Source organism: Homalodisca vitripennis, chromosome X (assembly GCF_021130785.1).
Source record: "Homalodisca vitripennis isolate AUS2020 chromosome X, UT_GWSS_2.1, whole genome shotgun sequence".
In the NCBI taxonomy this organism is placed as follows: Eukaryota; Metazoa; Arthropoda; class Insecta; order Hemiptera; family Cicadellidae; genus Homalodisca; species Homalodisca vitripennis.
Genome location: NC_060215.1, coordinates 69,547,953 through 69,568,793, shown reverse-complemented (window position 1 = coordinate 69,568,793; position 20,841 = coordinate 69,547,953). Strand labels below are relative to the sequence as shown.

At 33.4% G+C, this 20,841-nt stretch overlaps 1 protein-coding gene across 3 annotated transcripts in view; it reads left to right on the top strand.

The window, feature by feature from the left end:
- LOC124369154 (glutamate decarboxylase) overlaps positions 1 to 20,841 on the top strand; it is an 82,803-nt gene that overhangs the window by 31,890 nt on the left and 30,072 nt on the right. For all 3 annotated transcript variants that reach the window (XM_046826940.1, XM_046826938.1, XM_046826939.1), the window contains exon 3: positions 18,206 to 18,442. In XM_046826940.1, coding sequence (XP_046682896.1) covers positions 18,206 to 18,442 — 237 coding nt within the window. The remainder of the gene's footprint in view (positions 1 to 18,205; positions 18,443 to 20,841) is intronic.

The following is a 20,841-nucleotide window of genomic DNA, read 5'->3' as shown; positions in this document are numbered from 1 at the left end:
AACCTTCCTCTGGCCTATACTGATAGATCAAACTTCCTCAGAAATCCCTAAACATTCATACCATAGTCACAGAAGAAGATATATTTGCAATATTATTCAACTAAGCTTCGAAGTTTCAAATACGATTCAACGTTGCGAGTGTATGTACTGACCCAGCCGTAAACGTTGGTTCGGGTTTACTAAGGAGATGTTCCACATGGGAGTTCTTAAGTACTCTAACAGAGGTATAGGGGAAGATCCAAATACTTCAGCCAGTTTCGGAGCTCGAATTGAGATAATTTTATATGAATGAACTATGTTTACCATATTTTAACGAATTCGTACTTGTTTTTCTATAACAAAGGCTTTGATGGTGGAGGCAGGTAGGTCTATTCTGGACTTGCGATATCTGGTATTTATGTTCATTAAGGACAAGAAGATGAGAAAACCCTTCAAACCTTATTTAAGCTAATAAGACCTTTGCGCTTTCTACCGTAGTGGCAGGATATTCTGGGTGGATAGGGTCACCTACTTCAACAGCCAACCTCCGCAGTAGACCTAACGATCAACCCTTTTATTGAAATATCTTGACATTTGAATTGAGTGATGTGTCGCTCCCAGATATCCATGAAGTTAACAAAAAAAGTTAAATTATTTTTTATACTTATATTTTTTTAATAAACATAGTGGGAGGTATGACAAAGGGAGATAGGAAAGAAAGAGCAAAAGAAACCAGCTCGTAGAAGAATAATTAGCTATGATAAACTTCTCTACTAAGATTTTATTTCTGATCATAGGTAATCATAGGACAAATTTCCTATATCAGAAATAAAATCGAGAAGAGAAGGCAGGCATTGTGCCCATTTTTGAATCACCTCTCACTCTACGCAGTAGATACGTTGAATCACGTCAGGAGACTTCTAACTCTACCCTTTAACTAAAGGAACAATACCTTCCGGTAACATTACAATGACGTTTACTACAGTAAATTAATATTTATTTTGTATTCCAGTGACTTGAAAGGAGGCGTATGGCTAAAAAAACTGCAATATCGTAGTTGTTCAGCAATATAGTCCAGTAATGTTCTATACCGTTACAGAAAAAGGTAAACTATTAATATAGTTGTAGGATAGTAAAACATTGACTTAAAGTAATGAGTTGCGGATTGTGACAGGAGTAATAGTATAGGAAAAGAAATTATATAGATAATACATTTTCAAGTATAAAGTCACGTGAGAGTTTGTGATGCGAAAAATCGCATTTTTGTCAAAAGAAGAGAGAGCGAGGAAGTTGGTAGAATATTAAAACTTACCCCTACCCCTCGGTGGCAGATGTTTCCAAGCCCACCCTTCGTATATATCCCCCTCCCGTTTATATCAAGCTCTCCTCTTCCCGTTGCTCTACCCTCAGCCTGCAACATTGCACATTCTTTAACATCTCCACTTTGGCATTAATCAAATACCATTATACAGTTCACTTGCTACATTGGTCAACGTTTACTATGCAAAACTTCCCTCTCCCTAAACTCTGATACATTTTCTTTTTAATTTGATCTTTCATACATGCTTTACCATTTTGTTCGTTACAATTAATTATCTTGTAAAAAACTGAAAATTATCTATAAATTATAAAGTTAATTAACGTTATAAGTGGTATACTACGCATACGTCAAGACTATTTTTGAATGTAGAGTCATTTCTTAGGAGGCAGCTCACAAATAAAATCTTGATCCTCTGTTCACAGTTCAGAAACCAATTTTAAAAGTAGATTTTTAAAAAGTCATAGATTTTCAACTTCCATTTTAGTCCAAAACACTCAAACTTTTACAATTAGACAGCTTTTAATAAAATTTCCTTTACGTGTATAAAAATTTAGATGGTCTGTTTCAAAGGCCTCAATACACCCATAACACTATTCTAGATCTATAGGAATTCTAACTAAGTCTTTTACAAACACCAACTCATACTATCTAGCTCACGCGCTTTTTATAAATATCAGTGAACAGTTTCCAAATGTTATTTTTCTAAATGAAATGTCTACAATAATTTGTTAACCAGTGGTTGTAACATTGTCTATTGAGGATGTGGAGGCAGTGCTGTCTACGAACTAGGGACAGGCTGTCTGACCTGTAAACGGCCGCCCGTCTCATTGTAATCTTCGGAGATCCTGTTAATCCTTGTTGCTCATATATCCTATTATAAACTTCTTTTAAATTCATAATATATCACGCTAAACACCTACAAATTCATTCATTCGATTTTAAAAGATAATTGTGGTATCCACCTGTTAAATGGTGTTTTGTTATGTTTCGACAGAAGCAAAGGAGTTAACCGTGATAAACTGTTAAAACTCGTAAACCATTAAGCCCGAAGTACAGCTATACAGAAACAGACGTGTGTCTTTTGCAATGTTCTGAAATAGTAATTTAAATCTTTAAAATACACTTTTACAGTGTAAAATAGCGTGTGATATAACACAGTGGATTACTTTATAATAAACGCAAACATTAGCCTTGATATTATTTTCCAAGAATTTACCACAACTGAGGAGCCAGTCAGTTGTTATCGGAAACGCGGATTTAATGACATAATGTTTTTAATCATTGGTATGGTGCAGCTTTATTACTTACATACATTTTAACAAACTCGTTTGCTGTGTATTACATCGTGACTTGTTTTTGTCTTTTGGTACAAAATATGTGCTTACATAATGATTTGTATTTGTTCTAGTTGGAATAATAGTTTCGTATCAGCTGTCTTTTACCGTGTGTCTGTTATTAGCTTTTCTTACTTTTGTTTACAAAATCAATTTTCTACTGGAAGTACATTTTTACTATTAATTTTATCTCATTGTACCCAAATAGCGTAATTTTAATTTTCCACTGAAAATAGTCCAAGACTGACAATAGTCCAAGTCCTTTTGTCATAACAAAAGTAAAACGTGTTTTGATAACATTTTTTTATAAAGTGTTAGTTGTAGTTTTTTAGAACTAAATTGATAGACAATTGAGCAAAATAGTGTAACAAGGTCATAGTACCAATACAGAGCAGAGTTGATGTTTGTTGATATTTACAGTTCTACCAACTAATACGCCTGAAGTGAGGATTGAAATTAACAAACGAGCAGTATGAAGAACAAGACCTCTTGACACAGGTCTGATAGCCAGATGTTCACGTGGGGGAAGTACAATTCTGACTTTTGTACAGGAAGAGTGGTCAAAATTATTTTCATGTTCACGTATTCAGGATATTTTAAATTATACAACTTTAAATTATACTTGGAGTAAACATATCCATTAACTACACTCTAACATATTTCAGTAGTTTTGCTGCCTGGCTTCTTCTAATTGTTTCCTTTCAATGTAATTCATTTCCATTAGAATGAAAGCATGTTAATTGCGAGCTGTAATAGTTAAAAAGGATCACAGTTAAAGGAGTTTCATTATAATTATGATTTTGTTTTATATGCCATTTTAAACCTACATAAAAACTTCTGTTTCAAGGCAAGTCTTCGTGATAATCACAATTCTTGGTAGATGAAACGCGCATTTCTTTATAACGCTAGTGGACCACTATGACTCTCCATAGAGCTAGGAGACGTATGCTCCTTTCATATTCCTAGTATTTAAAACAACGATTCAGAGATAGAGCTGGTAGAACTCCATGGCTCTCCATAGGGCTAAGAGCTTGTATGTTTATATCAAATTCCCGGAAGTTAAACAGTAATTCAGAGATGGCGGTGATTTTGAGGGATTTCCTAGCTAACGATACGCTGGACTTTGGGTCTGATTTAGAGATAGCTCAGGTTAAAATCGTCTGTGATCGTTGAACTCAAAGGGAAGAGGTCTCTCCTGTTTTTAAAAATAAAAGATAACGCTGGTAGTCCTCCATGAATCTCCTTGTGATTAACAGGTCATATGTATGTCGTGTGGATGTGCTCAACTATCACATTCTCGGTAGTTAAGTCAGAAGTTTACAGATAGCGCAGGCAAACCTTCATAACACTTCATACAGCTAACTGAGCCAAACATCGTGCCATCGTGATTACAAGTTGTTTACTGCAGTGATATGAAACAAGGATTCCACCTATAATAAACTTTCAAACAATTATGTTAGCTGTAGCTAACAAACAATACGCTACATTCAATATGTATTCTAGACCTGTTAAACTTGAAAGTTTATTTAACTGTCATCAGAATAACACCTTAAATGCCCATCAGGATACATAAATAGTATAAAATAATTGAAAAGTTATACGTAAATATAGAATATTACAATTTCAGTGATACAGTTCTTCTCCGCTAAGCTTTTATTTAAAAAAGATTACAATATTTATCTGTGTGAAATTAAAACAGAATTTCACTTTTATTTAAAACTTAATTTTGAACTGTTGTATACATAAAGAACTATCAAGTAGTTCTTAGCACAGTAACAAGTATAAAATCATACTATTGCAACTGGAGTTAACGCACTCTAGGAAACAATAATTTACAATACATAATTGTATTGTAAATTATTTAGCCGTAAACGAATTTAAGCACTAACTAATACGGAGTTTAAGATATGTTTTAAGAATTGCTAAAAAATAAACATTTTTCCCGTACCTGTTAAATTACGCCCCTTAAATTCCACTAACATCTTATAAGTCATTGACGTACTTATACAGCAGCTGCATTTACCTTAATTCGTCATAGATATATTATTAATACAGATTAAACCATTACAACTTTTATGCATGACGACATTCATTGCTAAGTCAATCTCCTCTATCGTACAGTGAGGCATGAATCATACACGTATTCAATGGCCGGTCTAAACTACCGTACTTTCGACTAAAATTATAGGCTTTCATCACAACAGCAAATTTGATTCAAAAATGTTTTATTAATATGTTAAATATTGTATTTTCCTATTTATAGATTAGCTTTAAATCATAACGCATCATTAAATCATTTTAATCATAACGTATCAAAAATATATGGCACATACCAAATCCAATAGAACTAGTATACACGTTTTGCCAGGAATGAAATAACCTACTTTTACGTGATTATTTTCAAAGGGCTCTTAACACAATGTTTAGCACTAAATGCATAGCAACTGAATATCCTTATTTTAAATTTGCATATAAGATTAACAGTTTTGTGAAACGAAGTAAACTGAGACGTGTGAGCGCAAGCGTGTAGTGCGGCGAGACTCTGCGCTTCAAACATTATCGGTCCTAGTGATCCACACTCCCCATAAACCAACATCATTACCATACTAAGCTCTGTGGTTCCCCCTCAACAAACAATTACTTAGCTTTATCTCATTTAAACACTTTCTATTCATTTTACTGCTAATCCACAGACTCCCGGGCAGCTGGGATCTCGGTCCCTCGCTCAATCGATCCACCTCCTAACTTTTTACTGTTACAAGACAGACTGCTGGAGCTCAACCTCCAGGATATTTTACTACTGCTGAGATTTATCCTCCGTGAGTTTCCGTCATACGATACTAGATGCATAAAAATATAAATATCAATTTCAGTTAACTTTCTAAAATATCGTTTTATATATTATATATATATATTTTTTTTTAATTATTTATATATATATATATATATATATATACATATGTATATTTGTGTGTGTGTGTGTGTGTGTGTGTGTGTGTGTGTGTGTGTGTGTGTGTGTGTGTGTGTGTGTGTGTGTGTGTGTGTGTGTGTGTGTGTGTGTGTGTTTATATATATTGGAAATGTGACGATCGTTTTATTAATTTTCTGTTATTTTGTAAGGAACCAACACTAGATATCTCGTGCTAGCCCAAAGCTACTAATACGTAAGATATTCAGAGCCTTTTTTGGAACATCCAAAAGTGTCTGTACCAGAGGGTTGCTTCCCCTAGCGACATTAAACTGCACTGTTGTTTCATTAATACTGTACACAATACTAGTATTGTATTCAGGATGTGTTCCAGCCTAAGAATATTAAAAGTTTTTGCCTGAAACATTTGTTACTCTTATCAGGCGCTGCTCACAGTCTAAATCAACGATTAATACAGCTGTATTTTTTTAGAATCATTATTTAGCACTGAAATTTCACCGGAATCATTTGAATATTTTCGTATCATTGTAAATTGGAATCTACAAAATCCAATTTTCTTATTTATCAAATATGCTATATATAAATCTGAACCTAGATTTTCCAGAATTTAACACGTTTAATGAAATTTCGATTTCAGCAATTAAAGGGATAAGTGACGATTTATTGAATTATATTTGAACCACTGGCGGCAAGACCATCGTATCTACCACTTTTGTTCAAAACTCAACCTTGCCCCTCCACTACATCAGTACAAAGTAGTCTTTATAAAAAATATAAATTAATTTTTTCGTTTTTTGTTGTTTACTGTGTTTTATAGTTCCCAATTATTTCAATAAATGATGTAAATCGTCCCCAATGAATAAAATCCACGAGTTCTGAAAAATATACTCCACAGATTTTCTCCATAATGTTTACGGAAAATTAATAATCATGCATTACATCCTTTGATTTATGCTACATAACTTAAACTAATAAAATAGTACACATTGGTTTAGAAAAATAGAGGAATATTTATACAAAGTTAAATTTAATTGAATGAGTGTGAAAGAAAAGAAATGGTCAGATAATAAATACAGTAACTTCCAAAAATTAAAAGATACCCAACCTAAACCTTGCAAAGGACAAAAACAAATTCTTTATCAAGCTGCTGTTAGTCTCAATGAGTTAGTATGATTTACAATCGTTTCCTCACCCACCAAAACGTACGAAAAGAAAATTTGTTATTTATTTATGAACTAATTTTACGTGACTCATATAAGAATTTAAATTTTAGCAACGGTAGCAGTAGGAAGTAAGTTTACTTTAACCCAAAGATTCCTTGAGGACACAAACAATTTCAAAGCCACAAATTTTTATATTTAAAAACCATTTCCCAAACCTAAATGTTTGATATACCTGTAATAACTCATAGAACCTGTTTACGGTGTCTCTAATAATTTATTATTAATTGTATATATTAATTAAATAAGAAAAATATTATGGAAATATAAATATTTTGGAAAGATGTAAGGAAGTATGGGATCGGGCATACCACATTTCATTACATAAACAAATCATCGGTTGTGATAGTGATATTGATATAATTCATTAATTTAAGTTACCTAATACCTTATGTACCCTAATTTCATTGCTATTTGATTTGTACTTCAGAGGATTAAGACAACAGAAAATCACTGAGCCGCAAGTGTTAAACACCAAGGGGACAATATCCCACCCCTAGCGCCCCGCGGGGCTGTCAGAGGGGGGCCTCAGGGACAACAAAATGCCCTCACACTCACTGCTTCACAATCACTATCTTTTATGCTCAGTTCTTTATGTCGAGATTTGCGTTTCTTGTTGGTACATAAAAAGGCACTTCAAAAAATGAGCATTTTATCATCATCTTCTTCCCCGGAAGATATGAATATTTACGGAAATTAAGACAAAATAAACAAGTATTTTAATTAATTACTTACGTTAGTATCAAAACTAAGCAAGGAAATCTATTACTAACCTGATAATATCTTATATTTAGACCAATAATTAACAATAAAACCTTTATCTCTATTGAGGTGAGCCGATTCCAATTATTCAAAGAACGTATTTAATGGTGGGTTTTTCAGTCTGTTTCATTGTTTACAACTTGTATCACATTACGATTCTGTCTCAAGTAAAACGTGGTTTCAAAAAATGTCACTCAAACAAGTTTAATACTTATACAAGGGATAATACAAAGAGAGTGTTTTCTGATAACTCTTCAGCAAGTTTGCTCCAGACACGTAAGGTAAACTAGAGTAAGCGTTAGGTTACACCTTAATAATTATTATGCTTTACAGAATAAATTTAAGTAAGCATTATGGTACCCTAGAATTGTGCATTATAAAACTGTATTTACACTCGAGTAAGCATTAGGTTAACCTTGAATTGTACGTTAGAGTAATATAAGGTCAGCTTGAGTAAGAGTTACGAAAACTAGATTACAGTTATGGCGTGGTAGTCCAGGAGTTGTTTGTACCAGCAGCAACATAAAGTCAGACCCACCAAACAGTACCGTGATTCAGAAGTTCATGTCCTAATGAAGTGTGATGTTGAACGAACTTACATGGTAATCCAGAAGTTCACGTCCTAGTGACGTTTGGAATCCAACGTAATGACATGGTAATCCACTAATACTCTGGATCCACATGGTGTTTGTGTTCTATACTGTGTGTAGCCCAACGTAGTGGTATGACAATCCAAATTTGGTGGGGCCAAGTAAAATAAGTGAAACTATTTCCTATCACAAAAGTACCTGAAATCATCCATATAAAATAATAAAATTTTACAAAGATAGATTTAAATTTTTCATTTTTAGAAAGAAAACTGCAATTAAAAATTATACTAATTAAAATTAAACAAAAAGGTTAAGTTCTTAATGAATCCAGGGACTGAAAAGAATTAATCTGAAGAGAAGCTGTAGGTCGCGACATGTCTAATCACTGGTTTCAATTTCACATTGAGTAACTAGCTCGGCAGTCACGTATTGTCATTACCGAGAACAATGAAGCATTGGTTCGATAAGCTCCACGTCACGCCAGTCTCATTTATTACCGATATTTATGGTGAAATGCGGTGTTATGAGACGGAAGAAGGCACGTTTCGCCTTACCATCTCGACACAAACAATTGCGCTTCCGCGTAACGACACATGCCTATATTCGACGGACATACTTATGATATCCTCTATAATATCCGATATTCTCTAAAACATTGACATTTTACCCTATATCAATAAAATATGTCAATGTATTGTGTTGCTGTACAATTTTGTTCGATGTTGTTTTATAAGTCTGTAAGCGTATATTGTTAATACTTTCATTAAATATGAATATATCTGTGTAATAGATGACAAAATGTGGATGGATTGCATTTGGTCAGAAGTGTCTCACTACTCATCTAAATTCGGTTGTATCAAAGCAGACCGGGTCAGGAATCAGACGGCATGGGGGAACCGCGGGGTCGGGAGGTGTTACACATTACACACTCACGGCACCCCACTCGCACCTTCCCACCTCTCACTATCCGATTATACTAATTGCACTTTGACACATCAGTGGTGACATCAGTATGGACCCTTGACCACGCTTGAGTGTCACGCTGTGACCTCCCCGCTTGTCCGAGGCTAGCTGACGTGGGGTCGGTTCGCACACGGCGTCAGTGCACGCTACCGTTAACTGAAAATATATAAAGCAGGTCAAGGACTGAAGTTGACGAAGGAGGTTCATCCGTTGTTTTATTCAAATTCCATGCATTGCACACGAAACAAGAAAACTGAATATGTAGACACAAATTCAATCATACACTAAAAGATTTATGAAAGTTGTTGTTTAGTACCTGATATATCGACAGAACTGCAACAATTGCAGGGTTGTCACTGAGAAGCGATCAAATCAGGCCGCGGACTCAGGGAGGAGGGTTGCGCTACTGGTCCAGATACCACCCTCTACCGATATCTGCCCTCGTTTTCCGGCGCATTACGCATTTTAATTTCCGGCAGTACGGATGCCCTTATCAGCAGACTTGTCCTTCCGGTTAGGGAAGAAGATCAAACCCCAAACCTGTTTACAGCTTCTCTGGGCGTGTAAATCAGAGATTGGCCGATAACAATTTGACGTCTCTCAGGAAAATAATCATCCACTCACCACACACCGCTACCGCTGTGACAGCTCTCTTGTTACACTCTTCAGTGACAGTCCAATTCTGAAATATTCTCTTCTCTTCCTCACCTTTGATGTTGTCGTGAAATATCAATCAGAATTTCAATTTCTTGTTGATGGAATCAAACATTACAATGATATTACCAAACAGAACGCAACAAATATTTGATAGACATTTAAATTGGTATACTCAGTATAAATTGGTATAAATACTCATTGTATCATCTAATTTTGTTATTATTGTTTCATATAAATGACTGATAATACTCGTATCTTATGTAAAGATATTCAATATTTCTGTGCAGTACACTCGGCAGAAATAACGATTGTTGAAATTTAAAATTAAGAATTTTGAATAATTCGTTTGAACGTTTTATAAGGAAAATTAACTTGTTGGATTGAATCTAAATATGGTTAATGCCATTAAACTTAAGAATAAAAGAAAAAAAAGAAAATATGAGAAAAGGGCTAACAGAAAAGTAAAAAATTGCACATCTTTGCTGGTCTGAAGGCCGTCGTATGAATTGGGATAAAACAAATATATTACATCGGAAACCTCATTTTTTCAAAAGGAAGTTATGGAGGTTTCATACATTAAACAGGCAAATCAAGTAATGTTGAATTATCTCATTAATGAAATAATTGATACTATGTACAGATTTCTGCCAGCGATAAAATAGTTTATGACATTTTTCTGTTTAAATTAAGTATTTTATTTATATTTTGTGCTTGTATAAAAGTTGTCAATGAAGGTTGAAGTACTGAACTCTTGTGTTGAAAGGTTCTGGGCCTATAGCACTATCTAATAGCACTACTATAACTGGAATTATTCACAGCCTGTCTCATTACATTTCTTTCATAAAGTAAAAACGTGGGCATTAAAAAAATACATAATACATCCTAATAGACATACCGGACAACTTTTAAATGTGAGATTACAAAGTAATAACTGTTAAATATTTCAAAATCATTAGAAATATTGAGAATTACCGAATTTAGAGTTATAATAACGACAAAGTTTTTGAAACAGTACAAATTCGACATATGATTACGTTCAGGGAATCGCTTGTACCATTATATGGTGAATTATGAATAGCCTTAGTGACTAATTTAAAACATTCTCGCCTAACGTTGTGGTATTGCGTTTCTGCACTCTTCGAAATCGGTTTTCTTTTAGAGAGAATGGACAACTAGTACTAGATTATTTAGTTCAAGTGTTGGAGTTTCAAAGGGTCGATAGGAGATTATAGGGCAGTAGGGCAATGACGATTTGAGCAATCCGGGGGTGGGAGGGGTAGTGTATTGCTCTATAGTATGTCCTGTAAAGTATTTGTTGCATAATGTTGACGCCTTAAAATCAACCAAACATACAGGCCAAATTCAAAATCCACGTTTGTTGAAATAAATCTTAAAAACATTGTCTTTTTTATATCATGTTTGGTCACCAAAAGTTGGATTTGTTTTTTTTAACATGTCGTTTGCGTCCTCCTAAACATTCAAAATTAAGTCTAAACAAAATTTAAATATTTCAACATATACCTAATTCAGATACGGTTAAGTTATTTAAATAAAATATTATGAGGGTTCATTGTACTGTACATAGTTTAGACACATGTTCTAAATCGTGTAGGTTTGAAACAAAACTGTAGATTATATGTTTAAAAATGTGCAACCTAATTATCTCACTGACACATTACACATATTTTTCGTTTCGATAATCCTCACAGTAGTAATGTGACGTAACGTGTATTTGGTCGGTCACGTAATTGGATGAACAACTTTGGTCTATTAAAGGTGTTAATTCTATGAAAGTTTGTGAATATATGTATATGAACGTATGAGTTTGTTCATCAATGTCTCCCTCCCTCAACCAAAACCAAATAAACATAAATAGATAAAAGTCTTTATGTTAACAAAAATATTTCAAACAGAATACAGATTTCCAGAGGAATATTGTATTTACAGTTTTACAAGTTCCATGCTTTTATTTCCATACATAGAACATTATCACATTCTGTTCAACTACAAAAATGACCTCATTTTAAAGTTTTCAGAAACCAAATCTGGAAAGTCTTGGCACCTGCCCTTTCTCCGATTTCCACTCATAAATAAAAAAGTAAATTTACTTTGTTATTTTGCACGCCTCGATTCCATTAAAACGTGATATAAAAAAATTGTAGTGGCTTACTAAATATTTTCAGCTATTTCGGTTTAGCATCACAAAAAATAGTGTTTATATTAGTTTTTAAATTTCCGAGTAACTAAAATACTAATGGATAGTAGTACGACTTAATCTAACGCCGATTCTTATATGTTTCTACTATTTTAAATATAAAGACGTGGATACATCCGACCCCAAGGGCACTCCAACACCTACCAATAATGAGGAAAATGTACTTCATGTATAGTTTTTATGGGTCTGGAAATAATTGGTGCTACTCGTATTTATGCACTAAACGGCACTTATAGGCGGTTTATAGTGCACAGTAGACTATGAGTATTCGGTTTTATGCTGTTTTCATTAACACATCATCTGTTTCGCAACGTTAATATAGTATAAACTAAAATTTAACGTTTATCTCATTTACTGTAAAATGGAAAGTTTTAGGACTAACGTATTTCTAAAATTAGATTACGAACTTCAATAATTTAAACTACTCAATTCTTTTAAGAATTCATACAACTCTGCTCTTAAACATTTAGTGTAGTTTGTTCCACAAAATTAAGTGTACACATTAGTTTACTGTCATGGGTGATACAATCTATTTCCTATTTAAATTGAATGAAATGGCCAATATACAGGTTAACGTGGTGTTTGCAACAAACCTGTTTAAGAAGAAACCTCTACATTGCGTTATTTTGTAACACACTATATACGTCACTAGTGTTTACAACGTCAGTTTGTATTATTGATATTAACTGCTAATAATTTACATAGAAGCAAAACTGAGGTAAACTCTGGCATTTTAAGATAATAGTTAACCGTAGCCAACCCAAAGGTGGTTGTAAGATATTTTTGGTAAGAAATTATTAGAAAAATTAATTATTAGAGTTATTTAAATAGATTATCTAACAATGATTTTTATAAACAAAGTAGGAAAGAGTGTAGTTCTCGCCATACCTACTTTAACTACAGTACCAATTTGAGACTTAAACTTATCAGTAAATGTTGACGTGTCGCACATAGTAATCATTTAACTCTATTACCTCTTAATAAATATTAAAGGTGAGGATTATCCATCTGCAGTCGTCATATTTTAAAATTCACAAGCACAACGAATAAATAAATAAATAGTGCGATAAACACAGTATTTGATACGCCTATCACACGTGGATATTAAACATCACAGAACATCACGGCCGGCAGAAAACAGGACAACTGACTCTACGTGATTCCAGCTCCCGGTGCAGCGACGTTATCAGCTGATAGGTAGGTTGGCGAGACGCTGTTGCGATGGAGTAATGTGTTGAACAAGTAATGGGAGCTAAATTGTAGCTTCTCATTTAACATGAGTTCACCAAATAAATTCCTTTTAGAATATTTATAAATTTCATATTCTTACATAATCACCTAACGTCAGTTGTCCTGCCTTCCGCCCGTGATGGTAATGTCACAGTTCACAGTTCAAAAATCTTTATTTCTACAATATATTACAGCAAATACATATTATCAAGTGCAGTAAGCATGTGTGACAAATCTTTACACATATCACATAAAATTGTAATATAATTTGGTCGGCTGCACATTAAATTGATAAACTAAATCCTGCTACTACCATTATCATACAGTTTTTATATGGTATATAGCTTATACCACATTAAACTAAATAAATGCCAACAAAAGACTCCCAGCTCATACCAGATCCAAGTTTGACAACCATAATAACAAGTCTACATACTCACACATACATTCATAAGCTAATATTAAGTACATATTAAACTATTAATACAAATAACAACAATATACATCTATGTATTATAATAACAATAATAAATAAACAAGTCAAACAAAATAATAATTCATATGAATAACAATAAATAAAAAGATAATATTATAAAATCTCTGATTATAATAACATTACAAATAACGAACTGTAATAAATATTAGAACAAATGTGAGTCATTATAAGTCAACAGAAAATACACCAATATCGTGAAATATAAAAAAATTCAAGAATTATTCATTGAAAGAGGTGTTTTAGACTTCACATTATTATTCACAATAATAATTATGAACATATTCTTTAACTTTCATTTTGAATTTGGGCTTACCTTTAAAAAAACAGATCATTACCACATTCCTTCAAAAATGTATTATAAATTTCAATACCGTTATAACAAAATTGGTGCCTGGAGATTTCTTTCGTAAAATTAGGAAGTATTAATGATGTTTGACTAGATGATCTAAGATTTAGTATACTTTGCATAATACTGTAATCAAAGATATGTTGTTGAATATAAATTAAAATACGTGACACATACAATTGATTTATGTTCGGTATACGTTGTTCTATAAACAAATGTGAGGCAGGTTCAAATTTCTTTATATTGTTAATGTTTCTAACTGCAAATCTCTGATTAGTTATAATTGGTTTTAGGATACTGTCATACTATGTTCCTCCGTAGTGTAAAATTCCAAACCGTATGGTGCCTTCAACCCAGGAAGTATAAACTGCTTCAAATGTTCATTTTTTATATAATCTTTTAAACAATATAAAATATAATTGATTCTTCGTAATTTTCCTGCTAAATAATTTATATAGTGATCCCATTTTAAGTTCCTGTCAATTATTAGTCCCAAATACCTTACATAATCTACAATTTCTATTTCCTAGCAAGAACACTTATTTGATGTGTGTGATTTGAACAGTTATAGACATTGTGTGTGGCAATAAGTTTTGCAACTGATTTGAAAGTCTTTACTTTCTTTATTCCGATAAAAAAAAACACACATTTTGATTTAGCTGTATTTATGAGAAGTTTATTATGTATTAACCATTCCGAAATTATGTCTAAATCCTGTGTAACCCACGTCAAAAGCACTTCTCTACTGTCTGAAGAACATACTAAGATGTGTCATCTGCATATGCATAAATTTGGGAATGTAATTGCACATTTAACAAATCATTCATGTAGGCCCAAGAACTCCTCCTTGAGCAACTCCGTAACTTAGGTGCAAAACATCACTGACAGCTCTGTTTATCTTGACTACCTGTCTTCTATCTTTACAAAAAATAGCTTAATAACTGTAGCGCCCCACCATAATTCTTACATTTTTGTAACAAAATATCAATATCTACCGTATCAAAAGCCTTTCGTAAATCCAAGTAAATTGCTAAGGTACATTTATTCTTATCTATGGCTTCTGCTATGTTTTTTATGTATTTTTCGATAGCTAAGTCTGCTCCCTTATTTACAAATCCAAATTGATGACAATTCATTATTGATCCGGAGAGAAAATAATCCAATAATTGTTCTTTTAGAAGTGTTTGAAGTATCTTAGCTGTGCAATTAATCAAAGATATCGTGCTGTATGACGAAATTTCCTCCTGATCACCATTCTTAAAAATATGGACAACATAAGCAGTTTTAAAATAATCTCTAAATATTCCTGTTAACAAATCCCAATTAAATATTATATAAAACAAAATTGGTAAAAAGAGATCTAAATTTTTCTTTATTGTGATTATATTTATTCTATCTATACCACTACTGTTCTTATTTTTTCATTTTACTAATTACCCTAATGATATCTGCATGGGTTACATGAAAATACCGAAAAATTTCCCTAATTTGTTCTGTTTGTTGCTTAGGAAATAAATATGATCCAAATTCTTTTTCCCTTAACTGAGCAGATACTTTAATAAAATAGTCATTAAAATCATCTGCAAGTAGTTTTTCAATCCCATTTACCTCACTTAATACATTATTTTATTTTATTTTGGACACCAGTTTTACCTTTATTTTTATTCAATATAGATTTTACAATTTTCCAGTACTTTCCCGTATTTCCTGCATCTCTCTCAATCAAAAATGAATAATACCAAATTTTTACCTTCTTATATAGCTACAAACCAACCTTGAAGTTTCAATGAATAGATCTCTTAATACAATATTTGCCTTATCTTTAACATACTGTTTATGCAATAAGTTTTCCCTATTTACTAACTTAACTAAATCATCTGAAATCCAAGGACTTCTTTTTTTTATTTTAACTAGTTATTCGCTTCAAATGACACGCATTTTCATAACAATTATTGTATAATTTATAAAAATTTGAAACACATTCATTCACCTCCTTACATTGATACAAAGGTGTCCAATTAGCATTTATTCACTGTGTGCGACAACATAGCATTTAGCAACATAGCATTTAGTAACATTTCATAATCGACAACTTTACTTAAGAAATGTACATTATGTTTACTTATTATTTTATTTACATTCTCAACTGACACATCCGAAGCATAATGGTCTGTTAATGAAATAGGGAGTACTTTACAATCAAATGACAAAGCCCTTGAATAGACAAATACTAACACATGATCTAAGCATGAGCGGGAGTTGTTGAAAATTCGGGTTGGCTCATCAATACAATTTTTGAAACCGTATGATGAAATCATATTTACGTAATCTAGGCCAGAACCATATTTCTTTAAAGTACATATGTTCATATCTCCAACTATGACAGTAGGATTATTATTTAATCTAAGAATATTTTCAAAATCATTTTTGAACATGGAAAATGGGTATTTACAATAACGATAAATTCCATACAAAGATATTTTAAAAGTAATATTATTACTTATATTATTAGAATCAACTGAGACAACAACATTGACTATTTCATCAGTAGATAGAGAGACAAGCTGATGGTGACAACGAAGTTTAGAGTCAATGTAGATAAGGACTCCACCGGAATTGCTGCCTTCTCTAGCCTGTAGCAACATGTTATATCCTGGTAGTAGATAATGGTTGTAGTTAAGTATATTTCTAACTCACTGAAATGTTTTCGGACACTACGGATATTTAAGCGAAAAATATTAAGTCCTTAAAAACTGTTATTCATTATCATGACAGGAGATAATAACTACAACTGAAGAGCAATTACTTTCCATGTTCACCGTTGGGCAAAATAATTCGTTCTACTTCAGTAATAGAAGTTATATGAAACCGTCTTACCATTTTCGGTTTTCTTTGCAAGTACTCTACCTTTTTTACCCAAATAAACGCAAAACCAATACCTTTTAACTTCTTTGCTTCAAAAAGCATCTCCTTATTGTATGTCGTCAAATGCTCACTAACATAACATAAACCCATGTCTCAGGAATGTTACTCATAAAGTCTGTTGACTTAAGGATAAGATTATTGTTTCTTGATTTCCTCAGAAAAGCATCCCTTTTTTGCCGATTTGAAAATTGTACAACGATTGGCTTTATTCTTGAGTTTCGTTCAGTATGTACACGATGACATGCTTGAATGTCAGTTCCAAACACCACAGGTTCACTTATAATCTGCCCAATCTTATTAATAATCTCTACCGTCTCCTCATTTTTAGCTTCTGGGACTCCATCTATTTGAACATTTCTATTTCTGTTATACTGTTCAAGAGATTCTAATCTGGACCTCAGATTACAAGTCTCAGACATTATTTTTTTGTTTTCTGCAGTTAATTCAGAATTTTTCAATTCAACTAAGGAATGTTTATTAATGAATTCTGTAATCTGCTTCGCATAATGGTCAATTTTACCAGAGGAAAAATTCAAGGAAGCGCTTAATATCAGTTATCTCATCTTTTATTTCTTTAGAATGCAATGACAGATGTTCCCTAATTGCTGATTGCATTTTTGAAACATATTCTTCATGTAGTTTAGTGATGAGATCAGCTGTACTATCTTTATTAATATTTTCAGTTGTGTTACCTGCACTAGAAGATGACCTTGTACCACACTGCTTACAGCTCCATGTATTTCTTCTTTTGGCACCCATTCTGTTCCATGTTGACTCAGTAATTCCGGGACAGTCAAAATGAACCTTGCATTGATTAACACAACACACAGCGAAATCAGAATCCTGTGGCAAAGGATCCTCACACACAACACAATCGCTCATAATTTGAGGTTAAGTACAGATCACAAGAGAAGCAAGTAAACTCCACCACGGCTAGCAGACGACTATGTCACGTTTAATATTCGTGTGTAATAGGCTATCAAATGTGTTTGTCGTACTGTTTGTTTAATTATTTGTTGTGTTTGTTCTGTGTTCGTGAATTTTAAACTATGACGACTTCATATGGATAATCCTCGTTTTTAATATTTATTGACAACGAAGTCGAAACTATAGTAGTGTATGACTATAGTTTTAACTTGTTGATGAAGGTACGTAGTTATTATTATTAGTCTTTCCGTAGTTCAGGGCTATATAATATGGAGATTCATAAGTAGTAAAAGATACGCTTTGTTTTGCAGACATCCTCCCGCATGACGCCAATGGGATGCCGGCGACCCGGGAGTTTCTCCTCAAGGTCGTGGAGATCTTGATAGATTACATCAAGGAGGAGAACGATCGTAGCAGCAAGGTGCTCGACTTCCATCACCCCGAGAAGATGAAAACCTTGCTTGATCTGGATGTGCCGGACCAGGGTGTCAGTCTCCAGCAACTTGTCAAGGACTGTGCCGTCACTCTCAAGTATCAAGTGCGGACAGGTCAGTAACACTCACTGGCTAAGTCACTAGAAAAGGACGCATCAACATTAATGTTGCAAAATGTATAATGTATTTGGCTCCTTGCAGCTTGGTTCTTGCCTTTTGCAAACACCCACACACACACACACACACACACACACACACACACACACACACACACACACACACACACACACACACACACACATGTGAGGTTTTCTTGGTTATGTTTCTTGAAACATTTCAAGTTCATCACACTTTAAAGTTTATACTGCCAGTGTATTGACGCTTTATTCATCCTATCATCGAGCACGATCATATAGAGTGAGATTTGGTCGTTTCATCGCCCGGATTTATGAATTAACGCATTAACTGCTCAGATGATTCACTACTAGAGTTTCCCAAGGCAACCAGATGGAATTTTGAGTGGAATGAAATTATCACCAGAGCTGCAGGGGCTATACGGAGTCAAATTATCCATCCACCTCTCTCACAAAGTTATAGTATAAATTTGTGCTGCGTAGGCTACCGGCGCCTGTAATTCCTTTCCTACAAGCATTTTTTACTTTTTGTTTTTAATTATTTTACAGACAGTATAACTGCAATAAAAGTTCTCATTTACATTATTCTTGAAATTAGTACTGTTCATTCGACTCGCAAATGGTACTTTATAACAAACAGTACCTCATTCAAACATTCACTTTTTGCTGGAAATGAAGTTGGGGGAACTGAATGGGAAGGCTATTTGTTTGGAGAGTGGAGCAGTAAATACACGGGCAATCCCTGGAAGCGGGATCAAGGGATTCAGTTTGATTGTGAAAAATGGGTCGGATGAAGGCGTAGTGGGGAGCTGCGTCTCAGAAAATTGATTTTGCCACAATGATCATCATTCGCGACCCCTTACACCGCGAGACAAATTGCAAAATAACGCACAGCCATATCGTAAACATCTCTGTGTAAGCTTCTGGGAAATGAGTTTCAATTTACTACTAAATTTTTATTTTAAATCACTTATTTTTGTTTTGAATGACGGACAGTTTTAAAATTATCACTGTGAAACTGTTTTTGTGACGCTGCAACTATCAAAATTTCGTAGAAATTATTTTTCATGGGCCCAACTTTTAAAATGGAAACTCTGTGCATACGAGTATAAATAGGGTTGTTTCTACCTACTATACCATTCTAACCAACTCTTATGCCATCCTCACCTCATGGTTTTCACTTCAATAGATGGTTAACCTGTCAGGTATGAGAGAAAAATCTTAAAGGTAAGATTAGGCTACAATTTGTTTTATTATGTTGAAGGTTTTGATAATACAAGGAAAGCGATATTAGATCAATTAAATTTAAACAATTTTGAGTATAATAGTGTCAAAAGCTGGCTAAGATCATGCCATCATGCTGGCATTCAAGGGACCAGATAAATTCGTTCATATAGATAGATTATAAAACATCTAACCATAATATTAAATCTGAATAGTTGAGAGTTGTGTGCCACCAATGGTTTCTTTAAAAATTGTGTTTACCCATACCTGACCTAACCAATAAAACTATTTTTTTAAATATGTTTGTATAGAGCACTAGCGCTGAACATGGTTGGCAAACACACACATAACGCGCTTTGGATGTTTTCATTAAATGATGCTGGAGTGAGAATAATGACAAGTTTCGGAATGAATCCCCTCCAGGCAATTACAGAACCCTGTGCCAATCACTGTAGGATTGTGGAGATGTCTGCCTGTCTGTCTGTCCGCTTGCCAGTCCCATCAGAGACATCTTTTATCTATCTGCCCACTGAACCCCCCTTGCTCATCAAAACGTTTTCTCTGTTTTGCCAGTCACTGACGTGGTGGTTACCCTCAGCTACGTGTAGGAAAGAACCGTGAAAGTCAGAACATTGGTTTCAAAAATAAAAAAAGTTTGGTTTAATTTAATATTAGAAACTATCAGTGAGACACACAAAAATTCCCCTTTAAATGATTTTGGTGAAAGATATTTAAGTTTCACTTATGCTGTGAGTTTTCTGATTAGGAATCATTTAGTAAAAAAATAATAGGATTTATATGCATTTTCGAAATCCATTGGCTAAGATAAACATTGGTCTTTGTAATATATCAGTTTGTATTAGTGACAAAGTTAAATGTTAAATTTAGCCAAAGTTACAAAATACCATAATCAATATTCTGCCTCTCTGAAGGCACTCAATAGTCATTTAGAAATTATAAGGCAGGAAAAATACAAACACGTCAATTTCTTTAAGAGGATAGGTGTTTGAACAATTAATTTTGGGCAATTGATAATCAGGCCCAAAAAGGTTAAAGCTAGAGATGTGAATATTTCAGTATGTATCAATTATGACTATATCATGACAAATTTTGAATGAGTGTTTTAAATTAAGTAAATATTTCTAAATAAAGTTA